The sequence below is a fragment of the Cynocephalus volans genome, chromosome 11, assembly GCF_027409185.1.
Source record: "Cynocephalus volans isolate mCynVol1 chromosome 11, mCynVol1.pri, whole genome shotgun sequence".
Taxonomy (NCBI): Eukaryota; Metazoa; Chordata; class Mammalia; order Dermoptera; family Cynocephalidae; genus Cynocephalus; species Cynocephalus volans.
The window spans coordinates 43,732,020-43,756,011 of NC_084470.1; the positions used below are offsets into that span (position 1 = coordinate 43,732,020).

Sequence of the window (23,992 nt, forward strand, 5' to 3'; positions counted from 1 at the left end):
ATTTGTCTATTTCTATTAGTTCAGCTTTATTTGACATTAACTTATTTTTACCAAGTAATACAGATTAAAGACCACTTGGCCTTTTTTATTTCCTGAGATTGTTTCTTTTTCTTGAACTCATTTCCATCATTCTTATGAACTTCAACTCAAGTGCATCTGCTTTTGCATAAAGTGTTTTCTTGTTTACTAATGATAATAAGTGTCTCTGCAAAGTCACGTGAAAATGTTGAACTAGGAATATTATCATGCTTACTCTTCTCCTTTTGAATATTCCTGGAAATAATCTTGACCAAATGCCTAAGAGGAAACTTCATCTATAGTAACCAAGCATGTGATTGCTGAAATTTTTACATTGCCAAGCAAAGTAGGTCCCATTTGGAACGATAAAATGAATATGAATGTGTGTATGTGTGCTCACCATTCCTTCTAGTGATTATTTCTGGAGAATGTGGTTTAGAAGGAAATAAATGGAGTGAAGACTTTCACTTTTTACCTTAAAAAGAAAAAAAAAAACCATAATTGCCTTTGCAGTTAAAACAAACCAGTAATCCATAGAGACAGATGGAGATTTGTGGTTGCCATGGGCTGAGAAAAGGAGAGAATGGGGAACAACTGCTTAGTGAGTGTGGGGTTTTCTTTTGGGGTGATGAAATATTTGGGGACTAGAGAGAGTTGGTGGTTGCACAACACTGTAAATGTACTAAATGCCCTTGAAATGTTCACTTTAAAATGATTGTGTGAATTTTACCTCAATTTTTTTTAAAAAGTGTTTACATTTTTATTTAATTTGCACCATTTATCATATTTAGTGCAAATTCTGTGAAAATGTTATATAGCATTCAGTGTTTATTTGTGTGTATAAGAGAAATCCAGCCTCAGAGGTGATTTTGGTGTTTGTACATGAGTGGACTTAACTATTGTAAAAACACATAAATGGGGCCGGCCCGTGGCTCACTCGAGAGAATGTGGTGCTGATAACACCAAGGCCACAGGTTCAGATCCCATGTAGGGATGGCGGGTTAGCGGGTGCTGACAACACCAAGTCAAGGGTTAAGATCCCCTCACCGGTCATCTTTTAAAAAAAAAAAACACATAAATGACATAAGTTTTCCAGAAGCCTGGACTTTCTAGTTGTTCCTTTGTGTGTTCAGTATTTGTTTAGGGTTTGATTTTTCAGCTCTGGATATCTAAAAGGCCTGTTGATCATAGTATCTTAGGTTGTCATCGTTGGGAGGGACCTTACAAATACTATCCAACTCTCATCCTGTAGTGAGAAAACTGAAGCTTTTGCTGTTAAGTAGTTGTTCAAGATTACATAACATGACTCCTTTGTCAGGGCTTCAGCACCAGGCTGACTTGTAAAATAAACTCATTGACAGTTCAAATCATATCACATGGAAATTCTTATTTACATAACTGGTTGCATTTGGGTTTGAGTACCTCATAAAGGGTAATTCCATTCCAATATTAATGTGTCTGGAAAGTGCATTATCGGAAGGATTGCTTCTGCTGTGTCCTTTAGACAGCTAGTCCTCCATTAGCTTGAGGTCATTGGAAACTTTATTCACACACTTTGGTCCTTCCTATTAAATTGATGAGCTTCTCTTTCTTTTCCTAACACTGTAGTCATCTCTTATCAGACAGCTTGGGAGGCAGCTAAATAGTCCATAATTTACTTTCTGTACATGGGTTTCTTTTAAAAGCAAATATTTTCTAAGTCAGGTGAGAAGAAATGTATGCTATGTGCTGTGCTATGCAGTGTATAGTATACAAAAATGCATGCTATATCAGTTTGCTATTCCTAAATATATTCCCAGACTTTGTTTTGATAGAGTAGATTATTTGCCAAAAACTTAATGTTGAATGTGTTTATAAGATGATGTGAATAAACTTTGTAAATGGAATAATTTTCACATTAACTTCAGATGGGCTTTATCTTCATTTCTAATTAATTTTTAGTTATAGTAATTCCAAATACCAACTTTTTTTCTAATCAACTTGCATAATATTGATCTGTGAACATGTGAATGCAAAACAAGTCTTTTACTCAAATTGTAACCCCTCCCCAATTTTCCTATACATCTAGATTTACATAAACTGAGAATACTATAGTATACTCACTGCCAAGAGCAAATAGGTTTCCTTTATTAGACTCCAAATTCAATGACAGGTCTGTTTTATGGCTTCATTTCTGTGTACTTAGTTCTTTAATCAAAGAAAACTTGGTGTACATAGGATTTTTTTTTTACTTACAAGTACTATACAAAAAGTATTAAGAGATTATAAAAAAGGTATGAAATTCTTGAGAGTTTTTGAGAAAATAGCAAGTATTTATATATGCTTGTGGTGGTGGTGTTCATTAAGTCTTGCATATTTTGGATTAAAGCCAATATGAAAGCTATATCTCATAGCTTCTTAGGTCTTATCAATAATTTCTTTCTTTCTTTTTTTTTTTTTTTTTTTTTTTGTCTTTTTCGTGACCAGTACTCAGCCAGTGAGTGCACCGGCCATTCCTATATAGGATCCGAACCTGCAGCGGGAGCGTTGCTGGGCTCCCAGCGCCGCACTATCCCGAGTGCGCCACGGGCTCGGCCCCTTATCAATAATTTCTAATGGTAGATTGAAACAAACTTGATTCCATTTGCAGGAAAGGAAAGCAGGACAAGTCTCTTTAAACTATTGTAAATGATGTTCTGCAAAATAAAGTACTTAAAATAATATTTTTAAAAATCTGACAGAATATTCCTGATTTATAATGTGTGTTTAACAATCAAATATTCATCAAATAGAGCCATCACTTAAGACTGTTCTTAAAATAATTTCATTTAAAACTTTTCTAAAAAAAAAAACTTTATGAATATGTTTATGTTTTGAGTACTTAATTGTAGTAGTAAATTATCGTTGCTTCCTATTTTGTCTTTATAGCATACAGCACTTTCTATGTTGTGGGTTTAATATTATCCATGCAGATACCTTTTGTGGGATTCCAGCCAATCAGAACAAGTGAACACATGGCAGCTGCAGGTACAAAAAAATGTTTATTTTCCTTCTTCTAAAGAATATGCAGATGTGTGATTAGCCAGTTTTCCAATGATGGGGTTTTTATTTATTATTATTACTTTGGTTGTTTTTAATTTTCAGCAACAACCAAAATCATCTGGGTCACAATTATGGGAGATCTCTGTGGATAAAACTTTACCAGAGATTCTCAATGCAAGGTCCATGACCCACAAGAAGTCCATAGGTGGTTATTTTATTTGTAATGTTTTATAAATATCAGTATATTTGAGGTGGCATTCCATAGCATTTATTAACAGATTCTCAGTGGAGCTTGAACCACTCCTCAATCCCTGCCAAAAAAGTTAAGAAACTGCTACCTTACTGTTACAGAGCACTGTTAAAATCTATGAAATACTTTCACTTACATTTCTGATTTCATGTTATCAATTTACCACGTAGTAATTTGAGAAACAGAAATGTATATTCAGTTTTAAGTGCACAATAATGAATAGCAATGTCTCTATAGATTACACAATCACCTGTCTTTATGCATATGAATTATTACATTTTCTAAAATCTAAATCTTTGATAATACCTATTTCACCATTCTAAAATGGACTCTTAAAAATAACTCTTAAGATTAAATTGATTTTTTAAAAAATCAGTATTCTGGATGGGTTAGGATTCTTATGTCCTCTTTAAAGTTTTACATCTAGCATTCTGAATCATGTTTTGTACATTTTGACAATTAAATACTTTTCACTATTACTGCTTTAATTTTGTTTATCTTAGCAGTCACCTTTATAGTTATTCACTAATGTAGGGGGAAAAAAATTGATGTCTTTTTCTCACCCATCACATGGTTTATGGCTGAGACCCCTATAGCAAAAGACAGATTAACAAAAGAAAGCATACAAATTATTTAATATAAGTTTTGTGACATGGGAGCCTTCAGAAATGAAAAGCCAAAGAAGAAAAACTATATTTTTATGCTTAGGTTTGTTGAAGAGTGGACAGCCACGTAGAGAGTGGTATGATTGCACAAAGGTGGGGGTATGATCTAATAGTAATAAACTGGGGAGAACTTAGCAAGGCCTGTTTGTTCAGATTCTTCTTGGCATCTCTGTGTCTTCATTCCTTCCCTCTGGGTATCGGGTGGACCCCTTTAGAATGAGAATCTTATAATGTACTTAGAGGACAGTCAGAAAATTCTTTTATGACCTGCCTCGGGAGAACAAAGAGAGAAGGTCAGAGATACCTTTCTTCTGATGCTGTTTTCTTATGCCAAGGTACCATATTTTGAGGTAGCGTGTCCTGAACCCTGACACTAATTTAGAATCTTGTCTAAGTGTATAATTAAGTTTCCATCCTGTCACTCAATTCTGAACAGTAGCTATATATCAGGATTCTTCTGATCCAAGTTATCTGTACTCTTTGGCAAAGCAAATCTTAGGATTCTTCTTTAATGATGTTTTTATTACCTTTTTTTCCCCCTAGAAAACATGTCACTGAAGTATAGGGAAAAGAGAGGAACTTAATGTATTAAATAGGCTTCACTCATTCTAATGGGATTTTTCTTGCCTGGTACATGTATGGGGAATCTGATCATTTTGAAAATATAATAGAATTTTTTGGATGTGTTAATTGGTTGGTTAACTGTCGTTTGACAGAGGAAATGTTGGCTAGATGAAATAACTAGTCTTTGATATGAATGGTACAAGATAAGTTTTTAAATGGCCTTGGAAACGTGCTTTGTTGATTTTTTTTATATAACCCTTTTCTTTAACTAGGTGTCTTTGCGTTGCTGCAAGCTTATGCTTTCTTGCAGTATCTGAGAGACCGATTAACAAAACAAGAGTTCCAGACCCTTTTCTTTTTGGGTGTATCACTAGCTGCAGGTGCTGTGTTCCTTAGTGTCATCTATTTGACTTATACAGGTAAGTGTCATCACCTGTAGGTTGTGAATCTTGTCTCTAAATTATAATTCAAAAAGGTAATTCCTTTACAAATTTTTTACATACTTCATTTATCCTAGTAGGTCAAATACTGTGGTTGTATTCTGTAAGAATAATATAAAAATAATAGTCACAGTTTCTAAAATCTGAATAGTATTAATACAAATAGTGATTGTTTTTAAACAATGTACCTTAATTTTGCTGCTTCAAGCTTTGATAAATCCACTTCAAGCATCCTTCTCTTGCTAAGTGAGTAGGCTCAAACTGTGTAAAACATTCAAGAGCTTCTAGTGTTAACCTACTACATACTCCCCTTCTCGTGTGAGCCCATGTGCACACACACTCTCTCTCTTTCCTCCCTCCCTCTCCTCACTTCTCTCCCTTCATCTCCCCCTCCCTCTCTCTCTCCCCTCTCTCTCCCTCTACCCTCTCCTTCCCTTTCTCCCTCTCACCCTATCCTTCACCCTCTCCCATTTTCTTTCTCCCAGTTCTACTTTTAAACAGTCAACCAAATCAGTTTCAATCTGTTTCTGGGTTCTAAATTACTCTTTAACCTCGACTTCACCAGTCCTTAGAAACAAGTAAAGTTCTTTCTAAAGATATTCCATCTGTCAAGTTAATATACCAGCCTAGCTCATAAAATCATGAAGGACTTACAGGAGTAAAAGGCATGAGGGTTTAAAATCATCCTTGTAATTTATATGATGGGAACTGGTGTACTGGATTAGATAATTTAACACCCCCATTTTTTAATGATCCAGGTGCTGTTTAACGTCTTAGCCTTATTTTACTAGTCAACTAGAAATGTAAGAGAGAATTTGAAAACGTTCTACAATTTTATCTATTAACTTAAGTGTTGTGTTTCTCTAGCAATGGGTTCTCCATGGATATTTGATCACTACCTTATTTTATCTGACCGCCAGGTGTGTGTTAGAACCTATAAAAGAAAACTTGAAATTCTTTGAACTTTAGTTTAAATCAATCCATAATTAATAATAAGAATAAAACCAATAAATTTACAAAACAGTGAAAGGGTAAAGTAATTTCCTCCATTTTTCCTTCCAAGGTTACATTGCACCATGGAGTGGCAGGTTTTATTCATTGTGGGACACTGGGTAAGTGCAGATATGTTATTTGACCTTGTATTAAAATACACTTTTTCCCTCTGTTCTTATTAGTCAGTACTTGGGCAACATTTCTAAAGTACCTATTAAATGATGAATCCCTTGTATTTTATTATAATATTTTATATTGTATTTTGTTATAATACCTGTCTTGAATACATACACCTTTAGTATGAAATGTAAGTCTTGTATTTCTGTTCTGCATAGGCAACTCCATATTTTAGTTTTGTTAAAACATTCAGGTAACCTCTGTGCAATTCAAAAATGTATTTTTGTTCTTACCAATATGTATAAATTTTCAGTCTTTTAGTGATTTTTAACTACTAAAAGGTAGGTGCTATGTTATAAATCCATATGCCATAGATATTAATTTTTTTCTAATACCACTTGATCTAAGTTTCTTGGTTTTATTTCTTTAATCTGTGAAACACACTGGAGAATATCAGTTGCATTTTTTTTAAGTGCTATTGCAAAATGAATTATTTTAGAAATTTGGTTTTGAATTAAGCAACTAGTTCAGTAAAACTTTTTGTCTCTAAAATGTTTTCCTAGGGATGAGAAAATATCTATTTATGATAATTGACCCCCTCCCCTGTTCCTGCTATTCTGTCTTCTTTGTTATTCCTTAGGTGGCCCAATAAAAAAAAACCTACCGTAATTCATTCAACAGGCTTGCCTTCTGATGTGATACCAAAAGGGGTCATGTACAGGTCTAATTAAAGGGCATAATCAAATTACGTATGAATGACTAAAGCTAACATTAGACACATACTTCAAGAGCTTAGCCTGTGAATCACCATAGAGTTTCAGAGAAAACTTCAGTGAGAGACAGTTATTCTGATTAGGTTAAATTACTGAGTTAACTTTTGTCAGTTATACTTACTCTTGCTTTTCATACTTTCTAAACTTCAGTTGACTACTTTGGGATCTCAGGGTGTTTCAGGAATAATTTGTATATTAGTCCACTTCTGTTGCTTATACTTTGGGATCTCAGGGTGTTTCAGGAATAATTTGTATATTAGTCCACTTCTGTTGCTTATAACAAAATACATGGAACTGGGTAATTTATAAGAAAAAGAAATGTATTGCTTAAACAGTTTCAGAAGCTGGAAGTCTAAAGTCCAGGGAACACATCTGGTGAAGGCTTCCTTTGATGGAGACTTCAGTGACGGCAGGGTATCACATTGTAAAAATGGCGGAGCAGAAAGAGAGAGACTGATTCTCCTCTTTCTTCTTTAAAACCCTCAGAACCACTCCCCTTAACACCATTTTTAATTCATTCACTGTGGCATGGCCCTACAATCTAATCACCTCTTCAAGGCCCCACCTTTCAAGTAACCATAATAGGATTTCACATCCTCTTAACAGTCACAGTGGGGGCCAAGTTTCTAGTACATAAAATGGGGGATATAATTCAAGCTTCAGTGAGTTTTGGGGGGACATAATTCAATCCACTACAATTTATCCAGTCTTTTTTATTTCCCTCACCTTCCTCCTGTGTCAGCTCTTTGTCAAGCAGGGCAATGTCGTAATATCTTTACTGGGCAAGGCATTTCTGCTAGTGATAAGTCCAAAAGCTAGTGGAACTCGTTGATACAAACGTAGGAGATGCTGAGTTAAACCACAGAACAAAGTCCTATTTGAGCAAAGATTTTTGTATTAGAAATCAGAGCCAACAGTTTTAAGACTGGCCAAAGATAATTCTTTCAATTTTACAGAGGGTATATTAGTTTTACTTTTACCAGTGTGAACCAAAGATATTTATTTCCAACATAGTTGGTTACATTGGAATATACATTTGAACAAGAAGGGGTGGGGAGTAGGAACCATGTCTACAATCAAAGAAAATTTCTTCATTAAAAGGAACTCCTGTTTTACCATTTAATTGTAAATAATACTTTTTTAATACCAGGTATGCAAAAATACACATTCCAATTATTGCATCAGTGTCTGAGCATCAGCCTACAACTTGGGTGTCTTTCTTCTTTGATCTACATATTCTTGTATGTACCTTCCCAGCAGGCCTATGGTTCTGCATCAAAAATATCAATGATGAAAGAGTATTTGGTAAGAGAAATTTTTAATAAATACTTTGACTTAGAACAATTATATATATATATTGAGATTATTACTTCACTTTAAAGTTTAGTTTTTCTTTGCTTGACTATATATTCATTAAAATTGCATTATATATAATTCTAATTAACTGTTTTAATTTAGAATTAGCATAAATTTTACATTCAATATATTGTGGTTTCTGAGAGGTTAATGTCATTATAGTCTGCTTGAGAACTGAAAATTATAATTTTGTTGACAGCATAATCTTAACATGATTTGCTGAGTTAGATTTAAGTAAAAAGAAGTTTTCAGGGACATCCATTGTCCAAGTTTAAGAACAAGGCACATTTTATAATGAGGATCATCTTTCAGTAAACACCCTCTTCATTGATATATTTGTGTAGGCCTCCAACTAACAAGACTTGAAATACAAAATATTTAAAAGCCAAGTGTTTAGGATCTGATATTCAAAATATAAGTAGACAAATAAGCACATACAAAATGCTTCTACATAATTTAATCATCTCAATTATTATGCTGTGGCTATTTTGCATATGATAAAAACTGGAGCTGAGAAAAGCTTTCTAGCATGCACAGGGTCACACAGCCAATAATTTGTAGTACTAGGACTTGAACTGGTACACAAGTATGGGGCATGGACCATGAGTGACACCTAAAGTTACTTCTCCAGAGTAAAGAAGGAGAGAAAGAACAGTAGCCCCATGAGTTCAGACTAAAGGATGACACTCAATTTTTCTCTAGTTTATCTAGATTAATGGACTCTGAATAAGGCCATGTTAATACTGCATCATTCAGAAAGATTTAACTTAAAACATATGCCTACCCCATGACCTAGCAGTCTCATTCCTAGGTATATATCCAAGAGGAATGAATCCACCATCCACCAAAGGACATGTTTAAGAATTTGCATGGCAAGTTTATCCATAACAGCTCCTAATTGGAAACATTCCAAAGGTCATCAGAAGCAGAATGGATAAATAAATTTTTATATATTTGTACAATGGAATACAACACAGCAATTAATAAAAGAACAGTATGAGTAGGTAAATAAAAGAAACCAATACAAAAGAGAACATTTTTATATTATTTCATTTCTATAAAGTTCAAGAATAAGGAAAACTAAATTAGAAGTCCAAATAGTGGTTAACTTCTCTTTAGGGAAGAGGACAATAGTTGACTGAGAATGAGGAGGTATAAAAATGTTCTATATTTTGATAATTGATAGTAATTACACAGGTGTGTACATATATACAAATTCATTGAGCTGTATACTTAAGAATATGGTATAATAAATGTATTTTAATTAGCTTCAGATGAAATAGGATCTCATACGACTCATTGACTTTGCAGAGTCATAGCCTTCAGCCAGAAATGGTAGAGGCTTTTACTGTGGTTAGCACTTTAGCTCTGGCTATTGGAAATCTGTTTCAAATTTTTTAAAAACTTTCTTGGAAGTGACTTTACACGTTCTTCCTTTGATTAATAGCTCACGTTCTTCTCATCCCATTCTTGCTTTAAAGCAGGCTTTATGCCAGATATTGGCACTGGCTTTTCATAGAGTGTATTTGATTTTATAAATTTACTATGCCTAAATGATATAATGCACAAATATATTTTTCTGTCAGCTATGGATTTTATAATATATAATGCTATTGATAATTAAATTTGAATCATGATACACTTCTCTAAACTGTTGATGCGTGGTCTTCATTTAGTCAACAATAGTTAAAATTTCAAAATATAACTTAATCAGTTGGTTAGCATAATCAATTTAGAAACAATTAGAATTTTTGTGAGACATGTCTGCTTTTAGATTTGTTTCATACTGTAGTATTAAATGTCTAGTTCAGTTCCCTGTGACGATTTTTTTCCGAAGTGTTGTAAGAGAACTTGTCTTTGCAGTTGCCCTGTATGCAATCAGTGCTGTCTACTTTGCTGGAGTGATGGTGCGGCTGATGTTGACTTTGACACCGGTCGTCTGTATGCTGTCTGCAATTGCCTTCTCAAATGTTTTTGAGCACTATTTGGGGGATGACATGAAAAGAGAAAATCCACCTGTGGAGGACAGCAGTGATGAAGATGACAAAAGAAACCCAGGAAATTTGTATGATAAGGTGGGGAATCTAAAGTAAGGCCTTTAAAAATTTTATGTGCTTTCTTAATTTTTCCACCACAGTAAGAACTATATATATTATTAAATGAGGATTTAGACAAATTGTGACTTATCTAGTTGGTCTCCACTGTTTGCCTCAAAACTTGAATTCTTGTCGGTCTTTTAGCTCAGTTAGAAAATAGAATGTAATCAGAGAAGAGATTTTTCTTTTTTTTTGGTCAGTTCTTATCTAAATACTTAAGGCTTGTTAATACCCTTCCATTTTGGAGAGCAAAAACTTGGTGCTCTGCTAAGTTACGTAAGATTTGGCACTACAAACCCCTCTGAAACCATGTGGTCAAGTGCTTATCCTTGAGGTCTATATTTAGTGTAAACTGTAAAAATGATATTTGAAAATTATTTGAAAGTGATATTTGGTTGATTGAATAGTAAAATAAAGGGAATAAAGTGCCTTTTTAAAAAGTTCTCCAGTTAGCAATAGGAAGCTGGCCAATACAATGTGATTAATTCTTAACCTATGTCCCTCCAGTAACAGCGAGATTGTATTCAATGCAAGTATGGAAAAGACTTGTGAAAAACAGAGCACTTGTCTTAGATGACATATTAAACTTTGCTATATTGAATATTAGCTATGTTTTTAAATACCAATAAGCAATGAAATTTCTCAGAATAGATATTAACTTTGAAATTCTTTCTTTCTTTACTATAAGATCAATATAATTCATAAAGATTTGTGTTGATAACACACATACCTGCTTTTGTGTTTGTTTTTGTAATGTTTTGGTTTTTTGTTGTTGTTTTGAGGGGTTTTTTTTAACCAGCCTTGTAATTTAGAACTTGTGACTCTATTCTCCTGTTCTGCCTTCTGGTTTTTGGTGGGGTTTTTTTGGGGTGGTGATGTGTGTGTATGTGTTTTAAGGTAATCTTACTTTTAACAATTTTTTTCTATACTAAAGTCCTCCATGGTCTGGAATATAGCTGTGCATTGCCATTTTCAGGATGTACAAAAGGATTTTACATTGCCACAATGGAACCATTTGGTTATCTCCTTCGTATTTAATTAAAACATAAGAACAACTGGTTTTGAAAGCAGCCTTTTACCAGAGATACTGTTTTGCTCTGTGACTAGTATATTTCCAGGAAACCCTCCAATTGACATTTGACTTTAGCACCTACTTTGATTTTTAGAAAACACTTCATTGCCCACATATCTGATGGTTATACATTTTCCGAGTCATAGAATTAAACTGATAGATTAACATTCTCCCAACTTTGAGTGTCTTAATGAGGCAGGTCAGATGATGGATATGTCTAACCAATTTTTTGTATCTTCAGGCAGGTAAAGTGAGGAAACATGTAACTGAACAGGAAAAAACTGAAGAGGGATTAGGTCCTAATATAAAAAGCATTGTCACTATGTTGATGCTGATGTTGTTGATGATGTTTGCAGTCCACTGCACCTGGGTCACAAGCAATGCCTACTCTAGTCCCAGTGTGGTCCTGGCCTCTTACAATCATGATGGGTAAGAAAATAATTTAACAAAAAGATTATATGTCTGCAACTTTTTTCTTTGTCTCAAAAGATAGAATTCAAAGATAGAATCTTGTTTGTGAGGCTCTGCATTTGAATCCACCTTTTTTTTTCCCCCACTGCATGGCCTTTTTTCCCCCACCTTGGTGTTGGATAGGTAGTAATCATTGTATTTCATGCTGTTTTCCAAAATATTTTTGTATACATAATTACATACATCAGTTTTTCTCAAGGTTTGGTCCTTGGACATATAGCATTACCATGAAACTTGTTGGAACTACAAATTCTTGACCCCAACCCTGCTGAATCTGTAACCTGGGGATGAGGCCCAGAAATCTGGTTCAGCAGGCCCAGGTGATTCTGATGCAATTAAAATTTAAGAACAGCTAATTTATGTATTGCTTTGGCCCTCAGCTGCTTCTTCACTTGGGAACTTAATAGGCTTGCAGAATGTCAGGGACTAATCTAGAACTACTGAATCTGCTTTTTTACAAAATATGCAGGTGATTTGTATGCACATTAGTTTGAGAAAGCACTAGTCTAGCTCTTCACTGATTTTTTTTTTTTTTTCTTTCTTATTGGTAGAGGCTTTTAGCTGCCATCCTTAAAATGTGAAATTATTCACTAGTTTAGCACCTCAAGATTTTAAGTTATCCTTTTCACATTTATAAGCTCTCATTTAAAACAATATCATGAATTCTTTTCAGAACCAGGAATATCTTAGATGATTTTAGAGAAGCTTACTTTTGGCTAAGGCAAAATACGGATGAACATGCTCGAGTGATGTCTTGGTGGGATTATGGCTATCAGATAGCTGGAATGGCTAATCGAACCACTTTGGTGGATAATAACACCTGGAATAACAGCCACATAGCACTGGTAAGGATTTGATAAACAACAGATCAAAAATAAATAAATATTTACTGCTTACTGATTAGGCTTCAGTTTTGATTTAATAGGAAGTGTATGGGTGAAAGTACTCTTTGCTTGTTGAATTCTCAAAATAGTTCTTTACACATGTATTCAATAAAGTGAGTTCAAGTTATGCTAATTGATTTTGTTTTTAAGAGTAGTATTTACCTATTTATTTAAGTATCATTCAGAATTGTAGGTGAATTTCATGGTATATTTAGCTTAGTGGAAAATTAGCCAGAATCTGAAACTTGTAAAATGTTTGACTTGTATTTTCCATTTCATAAACTAAGAAATTTGCAGATATGTAAAGCAAATGTACTGTATTTAGTGGGTATGCAAATTATGTTCACTCTACCTCTGAATAACTAATCTACATAAATTAAGGTAGTCAACTCCTGTACTTTAAAGATTTTGGATAGATAAACTGGTCTTAATCAAATGAATTCTATATGTATTACTGTTGTAGCCAATCATCAGATATCTGCTAGTATATGTGCTAGCAAATCACTGGCCAGCCCTGGCCTAAGGTTGTGAGAATTTGTCTCTTTTGAGCTTGTCTAGTTTCATTTTAAAATGTAATTTCATAAAACTTAATTATTAGCAAAATATTGGAATGTGTATTCTGATTTTGACAATTCTGCTGTAAATTGGTTATAGTAGGTGAGATGTTTATAAATCTCAATAAATTTGTTGAGTTCATAGAAAATCATTTCTACCAAGAATTCCATGTAAATCAAACTCGAGATGGATTCCATCTTGTAGTAAAAATGTACATTCATTTTTATTTTTTACATACCGTGGGAATAAGTACAAACATTCTCATTTTTTTATTCTGCAGGTGGGAAAAGCTATGTCTTCTAATGAAACAGCAGCCTATAAAATCATGAGGACTCTGGATGTAGATTATGTTTTGGTTATTTTTGGAGGGGTTATTGGCTATTCTGGTGATGATATCAACAAGTTTCTCTGGATGGTTAGGATAGCTGAAGGGGAACATCCGAAAGACATTCGGGTAAGAAACTAAATAATTCCAGGTGTGTGAAAGACAGCTCACAGTGTTCAAGTAATTCTCTTATCTTGCTAATTGCATTGTACATGTTTTCATCGTTCTATTCCCCAAATTAGTCCCTTACCCTGACTTTACTATTTATTAAAGATACTAGAAACATTTCCCAGGTTTAAAACTTTTGAAACTCATAGTTAATACTTCCATTCTCCCCTATGAAGCAATCCCTTGCCAAGACTTCTTGCTTTTACTTCTTCATAGCCTCTCATTTCAGCTCTTTCCATTTTCATTGTTTTCACCCTCTAGTCCTGACCATTATGCTTGTAAAACTGAAAGAGAATGGTAACCTTGAAATTGCTGTCTTTACCTTAATCTTCTTCCTGTCCCAACGTAATATGAAATTGATCATGTCATTTTTTAGCATAAAAATCTTCAGTAGATTATAGGAAAGAGCCTTGAAACCAGACAAACATGAGTTAGAACAAAAACTGTCAGCTTGGTGCCATGGGCAACTTATGTTTGACCAGTCAGCATACAAGGGACTTCAAAAAGTTTGTGGAAAATGGAATTAAACAATAAAAATAAAAAATATAAACTTTATTTCTCAACATAAACTCCATCAAGTTCAAGACATTTTTGTAAGCAATGATACCATCCAATCAGTCCATCTCTAAAAAACTGAGGGTCCTGGGAATTTACCCATGTCAATGCAGTCCTTTTTACATCGTTAACTGAAGAACAATGGGTGCCCTTTAAAGATTTTTTAAGATTAGGGAACAAAAAGATGTCACAGGAAGCCAAATCAGGACTATAAGGTAGATACCTAATTGAAACTCTTGCAAAACTGTCCTTGTTTGATGAGAGGAAGAAGAAGGAGCACTGTTGTGGTAGAGAAGAACTCTCTGGTGAAGCTTTCCTAGCCATTTTCTGCTGAAGCTTTGGTTAACTTTCTCAAAACACTCTCGTAATAAGCAGATGTTACCATTCTTTGACCCTCCAGAAAGTCAACAAGCAAAAGGTCTTTGGCATCACAAAAAACTGCTGCCGTGACCTTTGCTCTTGACTGGTCCACTTTTGCTTTGACTGAACCACTGCCACCTCTTGGTTTCATTGCTTTGATTGTGTTTTGTTTATAGGATCATACTGGTAAAGCCATGTTTCATCTCCTATTACAATTGTTTGAAGAAATGCTTTAAGATCTTTATCTCATTTGTTTAAAATTTCCATGGAAAGCTCTGCTCTTGTCTGGAGCTGATTTGAGGACAACAGTTTTGGTACCCATCAAGTGGAAAGTTTACACAACTGTAATTTTTCAGTCAGAATTGTGTGAGCTGAACCAATTGAGATGTCTGTGGTGTTGGCTGTTTCTGCTGTTAATCATTAGTCCTTTTTAGTTAGGCCATCAACGTGATTAGTCTTGTCCTCACAAATTGATGTGGATGATCTGCCACTGCAGGCTTCGTCTTCAACATCATCTTGTCCCTAAGTCCTTGCATAGCTTTGTCATAATACACATCTTCCATGAAGTTTTTGAAGACCCATCGTATGTGCTTTGAGCACTAGGTCATGTTGTAGGATCTGGTGTTAGACAATAACTATCAAAGCAAAATAAGTTATCACTAATGCAGATGCCAAGAATAATTTATAGTGTTGTTAAAATAATTTGTAATAATATAGAAAGCTTCAGCCTAGTACCTGGTGTGAAATAATCTCTGTGATGAAGCATTTGTATGAAATCCAAACTCCTTAGCTTGGAATGCAAGCCCCTTTACACTTCACCTTCCTATGCTGGTCTTGTTCTTCTACCAACTTTTTTCACTCTGCCAATCTACCCTATCCACTAAAAACATGCCTGTGGCTTTTTTTCTTTAGTCATCTGACACATAGGTTTTTACTATTCCCCTTCTTGGAATACCTTCCATATGATAGACTTCTTACCCCTCCGAAGCCCTTTTGTGTTGTACCATGTCTGTACAGGTCATCAAACCACATGTACCTGTTTCATAGTTAATTCTGTTTTCTCTCTCCCACTCAGTCGTGAGCTCTTTGGGGATGGGCATCCAGCATTGTGCTTTACATGATAAAGGCTTAAAAGATAAGAGTAATTTGCCACTGATCCAGAATAAAAGAATCTTTTAGGAAAATGTATGTATGGGTGTTACGTGATGAGGATGAAATAAAGCTCCAGATTTCCTGGTCAAATGTAATGCTGTGACGTTTTCCCTTAGCTATGATTAATAAACATTATTTTTTGTATTAAATTAATCTTCTGAAATTTAATTCTCCTAGTATGTGATTTTCATTTGTGGATTTGCTTTAGCAGTGTTAAAATTGTGACACATGACAGATCACTGTTTCCAAATATATGCTTATAACATTTATTTATGTATAGAAATCCTAAATTTCTGTGATTTTAAAATTCATTATTTTTAAACTTTGTGAATAGAATAATACATTTATATGGCTCAAAAATAAAGTATTAACGGATATACAGTAAAAGTTTATTTTTTTAATAAAATAAAAAAGGAAGAAAAAATTCCTTTATAGTTAATAACAGGGTATTATATACTTGTAAATTGTTAAGAGGGTAGGTTTTTAAGTGTTCTCACCACTTAAAAGAAAGTATGTGAGGTACTACATGTTAATTAGCTCAATTTAGCCATTCTACAATGTATACATATTTCAAAACATGTTGTACACCATAAATATATACAATTTTTCAGTTAAAAAAATGGAAAGAAAAGATGTTCCTAGTAATCATTATTTTCTTGTGATTCTTACTCAAGTAGATAACTAGTAGTAAGATATATACAGCCTGTTTACTTCACAATATATCTTGATGATCTTTCCATATTAGAATATGGAGAGCTTCTTCATTCCTTTTCCTACATTTTGCACAGTGTGTTCCATTTCGTGTGTGTGTACCATGATTTATATAACCTGTCCCTATTGAACATTTAGGTTGTTTCCAGTTTTTCAATCTCAAAAACAGTGGTACAATAAATAACTTTATACATTTATTTTCTTACCCATATACAAGTATCTCTGTAGGATGAATTCCTAGATGAGGAATTTCTGGATCAGAAATTACATTTTGTATCTAGTGTCAAATTGTCCCTTGTAGAGGTTAATTTATAAATGGACCCAATAAAAATACTACAGGTGTTTTCTGAACATTCCCCTCCCCTACTAAAGAAGCTGATTTTTGAGTTCATATGGAACAATTTAGGAAGATCATTTAGGAAAAACCTGAAAAGGAGTAATGGCAATGAGGGTGTGGCAGTTGGAGAGAGCCAGCCCGATCCGATGTTAAACCATGGTGTTGGTACCATTCTTTTTAAATTATGAAGGCCTTATAACATGGTTTAAAGTCTGGGTAGATTAATTTTTTTTTAATATGGCTTTATAAACATACCTTAAAAGCTGATACAGGGAAATGAAAAGGGGAACCTGTAGCTTTGACTGTGTTAAATAAACTGACATAGAAACTTCTGGTTTCTTTCTTGTAGGAAAGTGACTATTTCACCCCACAGGGAGAATTCCGTGTAGACAAAGCAGGATCCCCCACTTTGTTGAATTGCCTTATGTATAAAATGTCATACTACAGATTTGGAGAAATGCAGGTTAGTTAAATCAGTTTTTCTCTAATCTTTATTCAAAAGAATTATTTTTTAAATTGTCTTGTTTGTTTTTAGAAAATAGGATAATGATGTTTGCTCTGTATAGAGAAATGTGCTTATCTAAAGATTTTTTTTCTATTAAATCTAGATTTCTGAAACTTCTATGTGAGAAATTAGAAAAAAAATTTTAGATCAAGGACTTCTTTCCAAAATATTTATTAACACTAGGCTCAAATTCAACCTTTGTTTGCCATCCCACCTTTTGACCTCATGATTTTGGAAGGCATTGTTGTCCAGGGGAGAGGTCTCCCAGCTAGGAAATAGTGTGGTCTTATGTAGGTCATTTAGCTGCTTGGTAGGGAAAAGTCTAAAATTAAAGTTGAATTATGTAGTCACTTCAGATGTTTACTCTGCCCCTGTTCTCCATAACCACAGATACCTATGTTAGAGTTTCCTAGTAAATTAGAATGATGTGTACAAAAGCTTAAGGATCTGCAAAATTTTTTATAGCCTTTGTCAAATCATGTAACCCTCAGACAAGTTGCATCCTCCCTGGACTCAACTTTGGTTTTTTGTTGTCTGTAAATAATGGGGGTTGGATTGATGACTAGATTTTGAAGGAAACCAGAATATGTCACCTCAAAATATGCCTCTTTGATGTAAAAATTATTTTTTAGCTGAAGGCAATTAAGAAGCAACAAACAGGAAAAACTCTCTTTATCCAACCTGTTTTTTGCCTAAAGCCAGGATATAAAATCTCCTTTACTGGAGAAAACTCTAGATTCTTAGTCTAAAGAAGGCACCAGAGGAATCTACAAAAAATCCCTCTTACTCCTATTAGTTTCTCCCATGTAATTTACCTTCTTACACTTTCCCACCTTGGAGGCCTAAAACCACCTAGCAATGTATGTTACAGAAAAAAAGAACAACATATGCTGTAAGGAAACAATGGAGGAGACTTATCAATCACCAATCTCAAGAAAGTATTTCCCTGGACAGATGGTATTTAGGCTGAGCCCAAAGGATAGAAAAGGAGCCAACATGCAAAAGAGCTGCCTGAAGAATATGTCAGGCAGAGAGAATAGATAGTGCAAGACCCTGAGAAAAGGAGTCCCTTCTGTGTGTTATCTCTCTATACCTATAAGAAGGGCTTTGATGGATTTCATTTCAATGTTTTGGTTTTTTTATGCCTCTAGTCTACTCATTTACTCTAAGGAAATTCTTATTCTTATTCTGATGTATTTTAGTTTCTCTCTTCCTGATTTCTTCCTATTTCGTTAGCAGTGTATGGAAACTGTTAAGATGTATTACTTGATTCTGTTTTCCTAGTTTAAAGGGAGAGGGTGTTACTCTAATGATAACATTTACTGTCTTCTAACAGTGAATGTTTTCCAATATGGTTAACATCCAACACTAATGTCTCTTTTGCAGCTGGATTTTCGTACACCCCCAGGTTTTGACAGAACACGTAATGCTGAGATTGGGAACAAGGACATTAAATTCAAGCATTTGGAGGAAGCCTTTACATCAGAACACTGGCTTGTCAGGATATATAAAGTGAAAGCACCAGATAACAGGGAGACACTAGATCACAAACCTCGAGTCACCAACATTTTCCCAAAACAGAAGTATTTGTCAAAGAAGGTGGGTACCAAGTGAAGTCATTTCTAAAAAGGGTAACTCAAGATGGGTTTCTTTGTATGAAAAAGAATTACTGAAAATTGCTAGTAAATTTCCAGGTCAGCCTGTTAGGAGCATTCCTGTAAAATTGAACATTTCAGACACCCTAAGCAGCAACTTTTCCTGTATAACATGATTATCAGTGAAAAGCTGAGATTTTTCAAGAGGAATTTTGGCTTTAGTTTGTGCCATTCTGCATGAGTAAGACTTACTTGTAAAGTAAGATGTATCAGTGGCCATCACTTTCCAAACCTGTGTGAAAGTAAAAAGGTTCAAGTAGTAGAATTGTGATTAGTTCATCTTTTGTTCAAAGCAAATTTATATTGTATCTTCATGTTCTATTCTTAGTATGATGTTACTATATTATTCATTGAATAAAAAATAGGTTGAATTGGGTGAGTCCGTCTGAAGCAAAAAAAAAATCATTTATCTTACAATAATTATTTTTCAATGTAATTATTATGACAAAGCTTGTGGGCAGGAATCATGATGAGACTATTGCAGTCCTTTTCTAATAAATATTTCATGAGATACGAAGTATTTTATTGGAGGCCATTATTGCTCCCTTAAGCCAAATAGATCTCTTACCTTTGCTGTAAAAAAATTACTAAAAATGAGTATTATATAGGTTGCCCAGCAGTGGGAGATGGGAAATAATGAGCAGTCAGATAAAATATTATGGTTGTATTATAAGGTACTATTCTTATAATACTGATTATTATTAGACCTATTTGTCTTAAGTTTTGAAAGGGTGCTTAAGTTTACATAGCTTGGATCAGTTATTTTAAATCATTGAAGCAATTGTCTTACCGTTTGTTACTTAAATATAAATAATGTTTAATATATTCAAATATATTCAGGGTAGATGATTTCAATTTGTACTATAAAAGTGCTGAATGTTGTTTGATGTGTAAATAGAAACTTTTTATATGAATACTTTCTGTGCCAGATGTATATGAGGGTATTTTTTGAAATACCCTTGTAGGTTACCATATCTAGATGGACTCTCATTGTGTTAGTTATATCAAATTCAAAGAAATCAAATGACTTGGTTTCTTATAGGCATGGGGTAGGAGAAATTGGTGAGTCACACCAGTGCAGAACTCAAAGCAGATACTGTACATCTCAAAGCAGTTACTCCTGAACCACCCAAGCACAGTTAAGGTCCACTTTTTCTGAAAAAACAGGGCTGTTAAACTTGATGTCTGATGATATGGACCCCAAAGACCTCTTCTGTCTTCCCGTCATTTCCCCAAAATAAATGTGTGATGGATAAATTGAAATTAGTCTGTCTTATGTGCTCAAAACATATGTTCTAGAAGCCAGTAAATAACATGGATTTTAAGTTTCTGGTTTCCATGGCTTTTATATTATGTTTTGTACTTGTACTATAGAGGAATGTTTGTTGTTTGCTTGCTTTCCTCTCCCTACCCTGGTTTTGACTTTGGAAGAGGAGGATGCAAAGAGCCATCATTCTGAGAGTTTTCCTACCACTGCAAAGCTGGTATGGCTGAGATGCTAAGTAATTGTAGTCCAGGGCTGCAGAAAGGACTTTGGTATGGCTCATTGCCAATAGGGGAAGAAGACCCGGAGGGCTAGGGTACATATTTGCATAGTTCTGGGGCATGTTATAAAATCTTACAGAAACGATTTCATGTTAGAAACCTATAGGTAATGGTAATAAAAGAACTAACTCTTTCACCTGGTTTGAATTTTTTAAAATTGTGCCCTCCAAAGTTTTTTGGTTTTTGACTTTTTGCCTTAATAAGTTAATAATGCAGTTAACAAGGTAGCAGTACCTAATTTTTGTAACCTTAAGGACTGCATTTTGCCTTGCATTCTTGTCCCTATTAGAAAAAGTAATAAATTATTTTGAACTGAACATCATGAATGAAAGAACATGATACAGTATTTACCCTAAGTTTCTGAAACCTCCTCTAAGAGTTGTATTTAAATGCCAAAACTGAATTGAGTGGTCAGTCTCTTGAATCTTTAGCTTCTGTTAACCCAGCATTTGGTGCATTAAATTATTTCCAAAAAAATTTGTTTCCTTCAACATCTGGGGATGTGTGTCAAATTGATAGACATATGTGCCCGTATGATTTATCTTGCTAACAGCAAATATTTTTGCAATAATTTGTACCACCATATATGCAGTAATCTGTTCTTTTATACCAGGAAATATCTGTTCATAAATATTTTAGTGGGATACCAAATTGTTAAGAAAAATGTTTTATTTTTTAAAGATCTATGAAACACAAGGAATGTTTTGTTTTCACTTTTAAGTGCTTATTTTTCCTACCTAAAAGATTATTATTAGAGAATGTCCCAAGTGATTTTTGTCTTTTAGTTTTGTGGATAAAGTCATCATCATTTTACAGATAAGTGGGACTCCAAAAGTTACTGAGTTAACTTGTATTTTTGACACACCACTAATTCCTTGGAGTCTAAACCAAGAGCAGCATTTCCATTTTCTGATTCTGATGATACCATGCCTGGAATAATTAAAGCTAAGCATTTAGTGGTTGAGAGGGGTTATGGAGGTGCATTCACTTGATGGTGAAGACTGTATGATCTGCATTTGAGGAATGCGCTGGTAGTCCTTTCATCTTAAAGCTAGAGACCTAGTCCTATTGATCTTGGATTTCTCAGCATGCTCAGCATAAAACAGTGGTGCTTACTGACTCAGGGAGTCCAATCATAGGAAGAGCTAAGCATGCTAAGACAGTCTTCATCATAATGCAGTAAACCATGTGTATATAGATTTTTTAGTCTGTAAGAAACCTGCACTAATACCATGTATTCTGTTTGTTTTTTTAGACTACCAAAAGGAAGCGTGGCTACATCAAAAATAAGCTAGTTTTTAAGAAAGGCAAGAAAATATCTAAGAAGACTGTTTAAACATACTGTTCTGGTTCCTAACTTGAAGCAGTTGTCCTTGTGTGAGAACCGGTCTTTGCCTTTAGCTCATGTCGTGTTTCACAGCAACAGAGGGTACAGAACCATCACTGGTCCAGGTTAATGTACACCATTTTCTTGCAATGCCTGATCAAAAAAATAAAATTGGCTTATTGAGAACAGCTGTTTTCAATTTGTAATGTGAAGCAAGACAGAGCACTGCTGTAAATGTCTAGCAGCAGATTTTTTTTATTGGTACATATTATCCTTCAAATCTGAGAATTTGGACTAATTGCACCAAAGAACCCTCTAATTTGGTCCCTGGCACATGCATATTTGTCAATGTTTTTATTCTTTTACAAGACCTACATTTTATTTGAATTACCCAAATAGCAATATGTAAAATACAAATGACAAAATGTGATGAGAGCTTCTTGAACCAGTAAACTAGTACAGGTCAGAGAAAGAGGTATTAGAAAAATAATTATACTTTCTTGAACTGTATTTATTTTCATGTTTCTCCAATGTAAAGAATGTTTCATCAAATGTACATTTTGTATTGCTTGTTTGCTCTAAGAAGAAAAAGCTGCTGTTTCAAAGATGGACCTCTTGAGTAGCTAACTGATTCGAATAGTTTTTTATGTTGACACATTATCACTGCTGTTAGCAGTTGTTTTCACCAGGTACTTACAGAGCAGATTTCATACATTCTTCATTCAAGGGCTAAATTTATATCCTTTGGAAATCATGGCAACTACACAGAATGTTGCTTACTAGGATGGGGTCTGGTATTGTAGTCCTGAGGTTAGCACTATGTTTACATGCAAAAGATTAAGGAAAAAACCCTTAAACTGGACAGGTATCCAAAATTCATTTTCTGTGACTCTTCAAAATGACAAAGGATTTGTAAACTTTGCCTGGATTTTTCTCATAATTTCATTCATCACAATGATTTTCTTCTCCATATTTTTAAATCCCTAAGCATTTGATGAAACACTCTTTAGTGCTATATGAATTTTCTTACTTTTATTAAAAATGTGACAGTTGTCAAAAAATGCACTAAAATATAAATGGAAATTGAACATGTTCACTTTCCAGCTTATAGGCAACTTTATACAGATTTGAAAATTTTCTCCAGTTGTTTAGTAAAAGTGAAAGAATTTTTCCTGCCACAGGATATAACTTTTTTTTACGTAAAAGCATAACATACCACTGCTTTTGGTGGAAAAGTGCAGAATAGTATGTACCTTTTATGAAGAAAAATGTAATTTACAACGTTCAGTGAATGTTATTGCTCATTTTCTTTTCCAAGGTGTAGAATATTCCTTGATTTACAGAATTCAATTTTGACCCAGATGATGGTTCTTTTACAGACCAATAAAATGACTGAACATTTTCACAAATAGAGTGTAACTAAATCTGGATTTCTGATACCTTGTCATTTGGGGGGGTTTATTTTACTTTGTTGCTTTAAAATTCAATGCAGAGAACTTGTTGACTGTAGGGGAAATAAAGTTAATTCAAATTTTGTGTTAAGTGTTGTCTTTTACAAATCTTTTGTTTTTGATAGGAGATAGTACTGAACACATGCCCTCCTTCCTTGATCACTTCTACAGAGGTTTTAGAGAAAATGTGGATAAGATGTGCTAGATTAGTTTAACTTAGACCAGCTGTTTTATTTTGCCTTCTTTGGACCCCAGAATGAAAATCTCAGTTGGGCTTTTTTAGAGGTGGGAGAGAGGGAAGACACCTAGCCAAATAAGAATATTATCTCTATTTAAATAAGGATAGGAATCTAATGAAGCCCTAATTCATAAAGTCCTGGTATTTAATCAGTCAAGTCTTCAGTATAAAATTTTCTCATGCACAGGAAAAACACCTTTTTCAGGAAACGTTTTGGTTTAATGTATCTCATCAGTAAAATATCATATTGTAACTGTTTAAGCACTTGTGGTTTTATCGTAGCAAAAAGTATAGTAGTTTGAATACATCAGAATATATGATAGTTGGTTCAGAATAACCTTTAGGTCTCCAAATTAATTTTGTATGCGTTCACTAACATTGTATATCA

At 34.1% G+C, this 23,992-nt stretch overlaps 1 protein-coding gene across 3 annotated transcripts in view; it reads left to right on the forward strand.

The window, feature by feature from the left end:
- The window catches only part of STT3B (STT3 oligosaccharyltransferase complex catalytic subunit B), a 104,548-nt gene extending 81,091 nt beyond the window's left edge, over positions 1–23,457 (forward strand). For all 3 annotated transcript variants that reach the window (XM_063114762.1, XM_063114763.1, XM_063114765.1), the window contains exons 6-16: positions 2,926–3,024; positions 4,791–4,937; positions 6,022–6,070; positions 7,992–8,146; positions 10,061–10,272; positions 11,607–11,794; positions 12,510–12,681; positions 13,556–13,729; positions 17,233–17,346; positions 18,775–18,987; positions 21,844–23,457. In XM_063114762.1, the coding sequence (XP_062970832.1) occupies positions 2,926–3,024; positions 4,791–4,937; positions 6,022–6,070; positions 7,992–8,146; positions 10,061–10,272; positions 11,607–11,794; positions 12,510–12,681; positions 13,556–13,729; positions 17,233–17,346; positions 18,775–18,987; positions 21,844–21,924 (1,604 nt within the window). In that variant the 3' untranslated portion in view covers positions 21,925–23,457. The remainder of the gene's footprint in view (positions 1–2,925; positions 3,025–4,790; positions 4,938–6,021; positions 6,071–7,991; positions 8,147–10,060; positions 10,273–11,606; positions 11,795–12,509; positions 12,682–13,555; positions 13,730–17,232; positions 17,347–18,774; positions 18,988–21,843) is intronic.
- Positions 23,458–23,992: the final 535 nt, after the last annotated feature.